General features: G+C 41.1%; 1 protein-coding gene across 2 annotated transcripts in view; it reads right to left on the bottom strand.

Moving 5' to 3' along the window:
* Positions 1 to 432: 432 nt before the first annotated feature.
* LOC144058382 (neural cell adhesion molecule L1.1-like) overlaps positions 433 to 10022 on the bottom strand; it is a 37660-nt gene continuing 28070 nt past the window's right edge. Inside the window, exons 21-29 of one of the 2 annotated variants that reach the window (XM_077576824.1) lie at positions 9695 to 9962; positions 9495 to 9617; positions 8234 to 8410; positions 7788 to 7901; positions 7558 to 7707; positions 6636 to 6767; positions 6508 to 6568; positions 6406 to 6417; positions 433 to 5476 (exon numbers count right to left, since the gene is read on the bottom strand). In XM_077576824.1, the coding sequence (XP_077432950.1) occupies positions 5218 to 5476; positions 6406 to 6417; positions 6508 to 6568; positions 6636 to 6767; positions 7558 to 7707; positions 7788 to 7901; positions 8234 to 8410; positions 9495 to 9617; positions 9695 to 9962 (1296 nt within the window). In that variant the 3' untranslated portion in view covers positions 433 to 5217. The remainder of the gene's footprint in view (positions 5477 to 6405; positions 6418 to 6507; positions 6569 to 6635; positions 6768 to 7557; positions 7708 to 7787; positions 7902 to 8233; positions 8411 to 9494; positions 9618 to 9694; positions 9963 to 10022) is intronic. The other variant, XM_077576832.1, reaches the window with a different exon arrangement.

The raw sequence follows: 10022 nt of genomic DNA, 5'->3' as shown, positions 1-10022 counted from the left end.
TAAAATAGGCTACACCGATAGAAAATTGACACTGAGCATAAATAAAGGAAAGCAAACGATTTAGTTAAAAAGCATGGCACATAAAAGTAAACTAGAATTTAGCCACAACATATTTAAAAAAAAGTTCTTTAAAGCCCAAACGCTAATGTAGTACTTAAATATAAAAGTTAAATACAACTGAACTGTATGGTGGTGATTCTTTCACATACCACATTGTCCCACACTTTGACAATAACTGTTTTATTGTAATGCATTGTTCATCTTGGCTGATGTTTTTGTTCAACCGAAGACGCTAGCAGTGGCACAAACGTTTGGACCCCGTTTCTCATTCAACATTACAGGAAAGTGTCCAAACTCTTAAACCATAGTAAATATTTGAAAAAATGAAGACATTTGCAGTCACACGAATGGACAGACAGAGACGACAAGCCATGATGATTATGCTAGTTGATGTTTATTAGTTGACAGACTGGGATTAGTTAGTTAGTTTGAGCACAGCGCACAATTCAACAAGCAGCTACAACGTTAGCACACTTCAGTCGTGCAGTACGGCCCCGCCCCCTCATCATCATCATCATCATCATCATCAAACCTCGAGAGTGACGCCATGCAACTGTCTGGCTATTTTATCATTTGCAGAATTGTTAGTATTTGTTATTGACCTCAATTATTGGACTTTTTCCACAGTTTGTGTTGTTGATATACTGTATTGTATATATATTTATATATGCATATAAAAGAAGGCAGACATACGGTGTCAGAGCAGAGTAGCAACGAAGAGATGTTCGAATGATCTGAGAAATACATGAAGGGTTGTTTACATGAGTGCTGTTCTGGCCAGAACCATTTCTACAAGAACACATACAAATACTTTTTTTTTTTCTTTCAGTCAGGACTGTCAACTCGTTTAGATGAATGTAAACAAACATTTACCATTTTAGTACTATAGTATCACCGTATCACATTTTTGTGAAACATTTTCTGATAACTTTTAGTTTGTAATCCTGCATGTCAAAGAAAAAGAATTGCAGCCAAGTATTTAAGCAAGCTATTGTACAATTTATTAAAAACATTTGGTAACAAAAACATGTGTTTGAAATGTCTTGCTGCATCAAATAATGCCCGTTTCCAGAGTTTGACACATATCATTTTGAATGTTAAAAAACCCCGGATCTTTTGCTCAAAATTACCGTAGTTTTTAAAAATGTCGTTGTCATTATAAATGCTTGTAGTTGTTCCTCAACTCACCTTATATCGAAAAGTCATTGCATTGTTTTTTTTTCAGTTCATAGATTTTTGTATTCTATAGAAATGGGACCTACATAAATCATTTCAAAATATTCCCTACCATTAAGCTGTGCAAGTCTATTGAAAAAAAAATTTTTTTTAATTATTTTTGAGAGGGGAAGTGAAATTCAATTTATATAATGTGATTCACCCCAAATGATTTTTGAAAGTTCTAGTAGGCTTTTACTGCGTTTTTGTTTTTTTGCTTTGCACCGCCATTTCAAGTGCCACAGTCCCATTATCATTAACATTATGTTGTTGACCTTTTGAACATTTGGCCCAAAAAACTCAAGCATAGTTTTATCGGTCCACATCACATTTTCCTTCCTATGTCTGGGAGATGTTATGGTCCAATAAAATCAAGATTGATATATATATTTTTTAATTTAAAAAAGATTATTTTCAATTTATTTGTACAGGTTTATAGGTCGGATTAATAGTGAAAAATGTTTGGAAATGATTTATCTTGGTGTCATTTTTTCCCCACAAAAACCTGGCATTTATGAAGGGGTGTGTAGACTTTTTATATCCACTGTACGCATGTGTACGTCTGTTTCCCACCAACAATCTATCACTTATTGTATAATTACAATTATATAATTATGATATCAAACTGTTAACACTATGCAGTGTTGTGACTTATTCTGCAATTGGTTGATTTGCAAAACGTTGGTTGCTGTTGTTTACACAAACTTGATGGCATTTCATATTGTCATTTCTTGTATTTAATATTCCTGTCTTTGCCTCATTTTTGAACTTGTCTATTTTCAATTTGCAGCTCATACATATGCGAGTTGGTCTACATAGGGCAACAAAACAAGCATCATGAATGTTAGAATATTCAACGGCGCATCGTCGTCGTCACCATCTGCTTCGTGGCTAAAAGCGTAACAAAAAACAAAAAACAATTCAGCGTGAAAAAGAAGTGTTTTGAATCTATGGTCTAAATGTGTCTCACTTACAAAAGTGACAAGAGGAAAGCTCTGTGTCGCGATCACACACTGAATGCTATGTCAACATCCAGCAAGAAAGAAACAATGAAACACTAACTAACCCATTAACACGAACCCTGACATTGATTCTCACCCCTAACTCAGCACTGGTGACCAAACGTTATCTTAGCATTCAGTGTTAAGGCAACACAAGACAGTTTTATGATACAAAAAAAAAAATCTGAATATCAAAAAACAAACCAAGCGCTGACCACAAAAACAACAATCTTAATGTGGTATTTACATTCAGAGAGCAATAATCAATGGATGAGCCTCCATGTAAGGTTTGCTACACAAGACCCATGCTTCACTCCATGCGGTTTCCTGGGCCTCCAATTGTTGAGTGAGTGTGTGTGTGTTTGTGTGTGTGTGTTGGGGGGAGGTGAGGGGAGGCTGGGTGGGACTCTCATAAGGCAAAGTTCCTCCTCTCAATTCAAAAGAACATTCAGACGTTTCCGTCTGGCAGGATGGATGGTTGGTGACCGTGCACGCCTGGAAAAGCAACGTGCTGCACAGGTACACACAATGGACGTATTTAAAAATGGCCGCTCTCAAGCAATGGACGTATTTAAAAATGGCCGCTCTCAAGCAATGGACGTATTTTAAAAATGGCCGCTCAAGCAGACACAATGTCACGTTTTGATCACGCGACTCAAACGCCGCCCACCGTTGCCCTGCCTATGGTTTGGTGGAACGTATTTGTTTTCAAGCTGAAAACGCAAAATTTGGAAGGAAAAAAACATCAGCATCAAAGAGAACAGAGTGGAACATTGAAGGTCCAACATTTTCCGCCACTGCTAATATGAAGACTAAAAAAAAACAAAAATCTTAAATGGGACAGGTTAAAGTGACTTTTGAATGTTTTGTATATACAAAGTTGTCATCAAATCTGAGATGAATTTGACAAAAAAAAAAAAAAGTTAAGCTTTGCTAATGTAACCGGTAAATATGCTAAGAGCTCCATCGTTCCTCACCCTCCTTAGCTCCGTGGCCAGTGGGATGGTTTTAAAAATATATAATAAAAATGACAATAATGTGTACTGTGAATTGGTTTGATGCACGCTGTTGTCATATTTATGAATGAAATACGATGACATCCACCACGCAGCAAGCCAAGAATCTGTCTGCCTGCTACTTGATCAAATTCACCATCGCATTACTCTCCCTGCGCCAATACTTAGACATGGTTCAGATGATTTTGTGCCACCAAATTGTCAGATGGGCCGACAATGTTTCCAAAGAAACATCCCTCATTACGCCACAGAGAGAAGAACCAAATTCCCAAACAAGCACATCGAGGCTTGCGTCGGCACGAAAATCAGGATATGCCTGTTTTTATGCTCAAGCACAAGTGCGCTCTCTCCAAATCTAAAGCCAAAAAAGATGCTTTACCACTGTTAACCTAAAGATTTAAACTGACTTTTATCGGTGTATCCTCCCCAAATTGTGGTCAAATTATTCCCAAGTCTATGACCACATTTATCTTTTTGTCCGAATATCCCTGCTGAATTTTGCTCAGTCAGTCGTGGAGTTTCCATCCACCCATTTTGATTCAAATTTTCAAGAAATGCGAAAATAAAACAATGGAAACGCTAGTAAGTCGAAAAAGGGCCCAAAATTCGCAAATACATTTTTAAGCTTCAAAGGGGTGGATTTTGAAGCGCATCGAAAAAACGAAAATGCTAATTTTGGCTATGGAAAAAAGGTTTATGAATAAACGCTGACAAAACCGGATACATGTCGCACGTTTTGACCGGATATTTGTTTGTTTTTTAAAGTAAGGTATGTTTGGGGGGGGGAACGAAACAGAAACCTTTTGGGAATTAATTAAAGAAGTGATTATTAATGCAATTTTAGATGGAAAACAGCAAAGAAAGGCTACGTTTATCAAGTATTACAAAAGAAAACTCATATGACATCGCACGGTGCAGTCACTTCCTGGTCTTTTCTTCTTTTAAATTACTGGTGGATCACATCTTTATGTGTATAGCGCCACCTACAGCGGCGGAGTACCCTCTCAATATTCGCAAAAGAAGAACAGATGGGAACGGGCATAAATCGCATGTCTGTTTTGTGCATTTTCAGTAAATTTGCCTAAAACATTCAAAACAATTGGATGGAAACACCACCAGTGTTAGAGCACATAGACAATTGGACAAACAAGCATATAAACTCACATTCACACTTGTTTGGGAAATGTTGGCGGAAACCGGAGTCATCTAGCGTTTCTTGAGTTGGCATTTGACAGCCAACCTTGTCCGATTCGTGGTTCACTATTGACAAATTCACAAATAGATGTCCCTATCCTGAGCTAGTAGTATTAAAAAAAAGTCACTGACATTTTTCTGATGCTCCTTCTATAATGGTGTCAAGGAAGTACGTTGGAGTGATGCATCTTGACTGAGGCTAAGATCTTTGCATGTGAGGGAGGAGACACGGCCATGGTTGTTAGTGGAAGATTCTTTTGCAGCATATGTTTGTTTTTGCTCTGCAGCACATTAAAAAAAAAATATCCGTAAGATGATTATTTAGAAAAATGTAGGATGATTGAAGATGATAATAAAGTGTGTCAGAACTTGGGATCATAGTTTGTGGTTTATTTACTGTGTATTGAATATTTTTAGGGAGATCATCAATTACTCTCCGTTTTCAGTATTTGTGGCATGGTTCTGTCTCTATCCCCTGCAACTTGCAAATGGTGGAAGGTTTATGTCAACGTTTTCATGAATCCCAATTGGAACGTGTCCATCTTGGAATATTACAAAAGCTGCTAAATTTCCAAGGTGGGACGTTTTGGAAAACTGGCATGTTACCTCATACATTAGGTGTGAGCGTGTGTGCGTAAACGTGGCATTGAAAAGGCGAAACACGGTGTAAACATCTTCTCTGCATAAACGTGTGGAATGTATTCAGACGGTGGGGGTGCGTGGTTGTGTGTTTAGCTGGGTCGGTTGAGGACGCTCGACATGGATGGCGCGATGGGGGGAGGCGGGGCCGCGTTGTCCGGGGAGGTGGGGCCGGAGCTCTCGTTCCCGGCGGGGGCGGGGACGCGTCCGCTGTACTGGCCGATGAAGGAGCCGTCCTCGTTGAACTGGATGTCCACGCTGTCGCCGTACTCGGCCAGCGAGTCGTCGCTGCCCAGCTTGCTGTCGCCGCACAGCGACGGCTGGCTCTCCGAACGCTTCTCGTCCGTGTCGCTAGGAGACCATGGGAGGAATAATGGTCAGATGTGCAACTTTCATCGTCAGGACGTTTTTTTTTTTTTTTAGTGATGTCAGGCGATTACAATTTTTAATCATAGTTAATCGCATGGCTTCAATAGTTAACTCACGATTAATCACATATTTTATATCTGTTCTAAATGTATAATAAAATGTACAATTATTATTATTTTTTTTAGTTTTTATACTCGTTAACATAAAAGTGGAAAAAAATGTTTAATATAAATAAGGCTGCATCTTTCAGTCACTGATATAGTAATTGCATAATAATAATTCATAAAATTTAGTTACATTACAAAGATGTACTGAACTGTAAAAAACGAGTGTGATATTGATTTGTGTTTAGGTCACTTCTCTGCCACTAGAGGGCATTCTTGCATTTGCAAGACATTGGTGACAGCTCAGTGCATTTTTCTATTCATATTAATGAATTATAATCTTTAACATGAAGTAACTTGTGAAATTCTGCCCCTTTTTCAAATTGTAGAATACAACTTGACCCCAGTCTCCACAAATATATGCATTACTATTGCATTTATTACTGCAAAATTTTGACGCGGACGTGTCTGCTGCATTGCGACTAGAATTCTCCCAGTACAGGCTTTCCAAGTCTAAGGCGGTCATTAATCGCACGTAAAAAAATAAAAAATGTGGCGTTAAAGGAACTTTAAATTAACTCAAAATGGACGCACTCATTTTGACACCCCAAATATTTATAGTCTGTCTATACCACTAGACAATTATAGAATATATACAGTAAGCATCTTGCATGAATGCTACATTGTGTCTTGAGGAGTCCCCCAAGGCTCCACGATCGAACCCCTGCAATTTACTATCTTCCCAGTCATACATTGTACCATGTCATTTTCTCATTGGGTGACACAGGCATGCATCAAGTTCCTCACCTCTCCAAAGATCTGCCAGCGAAGCATTTACAGGGGCGACAAGCAAGAGGGAGTTATAAAGGAAAGAGAGGAAAATCATCATTTTATATGCAGAAGACCCACCTGTACTCGTCCTTCATGGGCCGGGCTTCCGAGTCCACCTCCTTTTCTTCTTTGTCTTTCACTGGAGTGGATGACAACAAATATGATGTCTCCTCATTGGGCAACACGGAAGCCATGTGCGTTCTTACCTGCGTATTTGCCGCCCTTCCTGCGCTTGACCAGACACAAGATGAGCAGGATCAAGATAAGCAGCACGATGGCACTGATAAGCCCGATCAGCCAGCCCTGTGTGGCAAAGCCGCCGCTCACCTCTGATGGGCCTGTCCGTCAAACAGTGCCATTAACATGTTAACATGTTAGCATTTTAACACATGTAAATAGTACCCAACTACAGGGTAGTGGACTGTATTGATCTGCCTGAGTACTTTCCATACTAAGGCTGCCATCCTGATATACATTAGCATTTGTTCAATCAATCTCATTTTAATTACAGACAGTGGCATAAAATCCCCAATGATCTAACTGAGCACTTGTACCATGTAACGTATGTTAGCATAATAACAGTTAGCATTTGATTATTTGATTGTCAATACAAGGCATGACGTTAATCATTTTTTTTATCTTTTCCTTTCCACTTTCAATTAAAAAAATAATTTAAATATATTTCGATGCAGACATGCTTAAAGTGGAAATCAACCTTAAACATTTCTTGACAATAATATGTTCTATGCAGCCCCACTAGTCTAAATATGGTATTCTGGTTAATATTGCGTTAGTGGAATATGAGTTAAGCAGCAAAATCCAGCCGTTTTTATCCATCTCAGGGGGCGGCCATTTTGTCACTTGACTGAAGATGACGTCAATGTAGGCAACAACCAATCAGAGCTTATCTGTTTTACAAAACACCCGAGCAACTGTGATGTCATCTTTAGCCGACAGCAAGTGGCAAAATGGCCGCCCCCTGAGATGGCTGGATTTTGCTGCTTAACTCATATTCCACTAACACAATATCAACCAAAACACCATATTTAGACTAGTGAGGCTGCATTGAACATATTATCCCAAAAAAATGGGTTTGACTTCCCATTTAACAAAGGACGACTTGGATACCTGGTCCTAAGGTCCAACTTGCAGTTTCCCACTGAGTGTAGTTCCCATGCATGACAACAAGGTGGTACTCAGTTCCGGGTTGAAGATCTGTCAGCGAGTAGAAACCCTGCGACGTGTTCACGATTTCCGACTCCTCCCACTGACCCCCAGCTGCCAAACAGAATTTTGTAGGCGTGACCAAAAACGGAATTCTTACTATGATGGATTATCTTTCTATTTTCCTCACTGACCGCTCTTCCTGAGAAAATCAATATGAAAGCCGTGGTTCCTCTCTCGCTCTCCAGGAACCCAGCTCAGGTTGAGCGACGTCTTGTCGGGCATGACAGTGATGTTTGTTGGAGGAACTGCATGAAGAAAAGAGGAAATAGAGACAAAACAACAACAACACTTACATGAAGTCAAGTTAAAGGACGTAACCAGAAAGGGCAGAGAACTATGAAAGTCAGCCCAAACAGATTCTGCAGCCAAAGGATCAACTTGAACTGAATGTCCCACTGAGATGAATTTAGTGCCCACGTTTTTCGGGGTTAGCTTTCCATTGCTACCATCCCAAGTGGCGTTTTGGCAGTTCAAGGCTCATTATCATAGGAAATGATTTTCAAACACATGGACTCGCGCCTTCCTTCCACCCATTTTATCACCATCCTACAAAACATTCCAATGTTGAGAATTGTACCTCCATCAAAAAGGGTGGCATTCCTCCTGGTGATGGGCTGTCCATCCCCGGCGGCAGTACGAGCGATCACCTGGAAGGTGTAGTAGCTGTGGGGGTCCAGAGAATCCAGCATAAGGTGGGTCACGCCGGGATCGCCGATGATCTCTATCTGTACCGGACTGTCGCGGGTCTTCACCTCTGCGTGCACACCAAACACAGCTTCATCAGTCTCAGGACAAACCCTGTTAGATATTAATATGCAGTGAATCCCAGTCTATACGCTGCTCAACATTCATCAATTCACCTCTTTGATTTTTTTCCCTGTCAAAAACAAGTAATGGCTATCCGTTGAAAAACTCACTGATTTGTGGTTATCAGTGTATTTTTTAACATGACATCAAAATGCTTTGCTCCTTTGGCGCCATAGCTAGCGTTGGCCATCAGCTGGTAGCCGGCAGGTTTGAGATCCAATGGGAAGGCTTCTTCTGTGGTGGGACGCTAGATGGTAAACTTCTCAAGATGATACAAAAATGGGTCCAAGATCACTTTTGCAAGTGGTGCAAGTTAACAGCTGGTAACGGTCTACTGATAAACGTCAGCTATGGTAAGTAGATATAAAGTTGTTTGCGGAATATGTGATTAGAAAAATTAGAGTATAAGTATCATTTTGGGGGTAAATAGTAATAGTAATAGTACCACTGATTGTCACGCCCAACTAAGTGGGGTGAAATTCGTCCTCCGCATTTGAACCATCCACTGAGGGAGCGGTGAGCAGAAGCAGGGGTTTGCGCTTGGGGATCATTTGGTGAGCTAACCCCCCCAGTTCCAACCCGTAATGCTGAGTGTCAAGTGGGAAGGTCTTTGGCCTGACTCGGCCAGGGTTTGAACCCACAACCTCTCAGTCTCAGGGAGGAAACTCTACCACTAGGTTGTACTTCATTTATTTAGCGCTTTTCCTCCTTACAAGGCCCAAAAAGTGCTTTACTTTTTGACTACTCATTCACCTACTGATGGCGTAGCATCAAGAGCAACTGCAGGTTCAGTATCTTGCTCAACGTGGTTACAATGGCTGGGGATCAAACCCACAACCTCAGGGTTGGGAGACAACCACTCTACCACTGCGCAAAGATGCTCATTTTGGTGGTGAGAGCTAAATTACTTAACGCTATTTTTGCTATGCAAATAGGGAGTTTGTTGAAATTCCAAAGGTTGCTGATTCTGCTGCTCAGACAAACATGAGCAACAAAGATGATCCAATCAACTTCCCAGAATGACTTCTTACCCTGCTGGTAGTGCACCATGTATCCCAGGAGAATTCCATTTGTTTGGAGTGGGGGCGTCCAGTAGAGAAGCATCGAGTTTTCCGAGGGGCTCTCAAAAAGAAGCGATGCCGGCGGGCCAGGCACTGCATGAAGACCACAAGGATTTAATATTGAATCTCTTTACAAATAAAGTCGTACCCCTCCCACCCCCGAAGCCCACCTCCTTCCGGGGTGCTGAAGTGGACAGCCGGGGAGGCGGGGCCCTCTCCTTTGCTGTTAAAAGCAGTGACGGAAACAGTGTAACGGGAGAAGAGCTGCAGACCCGTCACTTCCGCAGCGGTTTTCATGCCGTGGACCACCACGACCTTGTCATCTTCTTTCGCTCGCCCCGATCTGCCCTCATGCCCCTTTCCCTCCTGCAGGTGGTGAACTTCCCCAAGGGACCGCCGGGCCCGTCCCCCCTCTGGACCCAGCCTCTTGATGTAGATCTGAATTAGATCGGAATCAGTTGCGTTTGCTGTTGTCAGTGGTGGGCACAATCTTGAACA

This window comes from Vanacampus margaritifer, chromosome 1, assembly GCF_051991255.1.
Source record: "Vanacampus margaritifer isolate UIUO_Vmar chromosome 1, RoL_Vmar_1.0, whole genome shotgun sequence".
NCBI classification, from domain to species: domain Eukaryota; kingdom Metazoa; phylum Chordata; class Actinopteri; order Syngnathiformes; family Syngnathidae; genus Vanacampus; species Vanacampus margaritifer.
The sequence above is the reverse complement of the archived record's forward strand: the minus strand, read 5'-3'. Positions and strand labels throughout refer to the sequence as shown.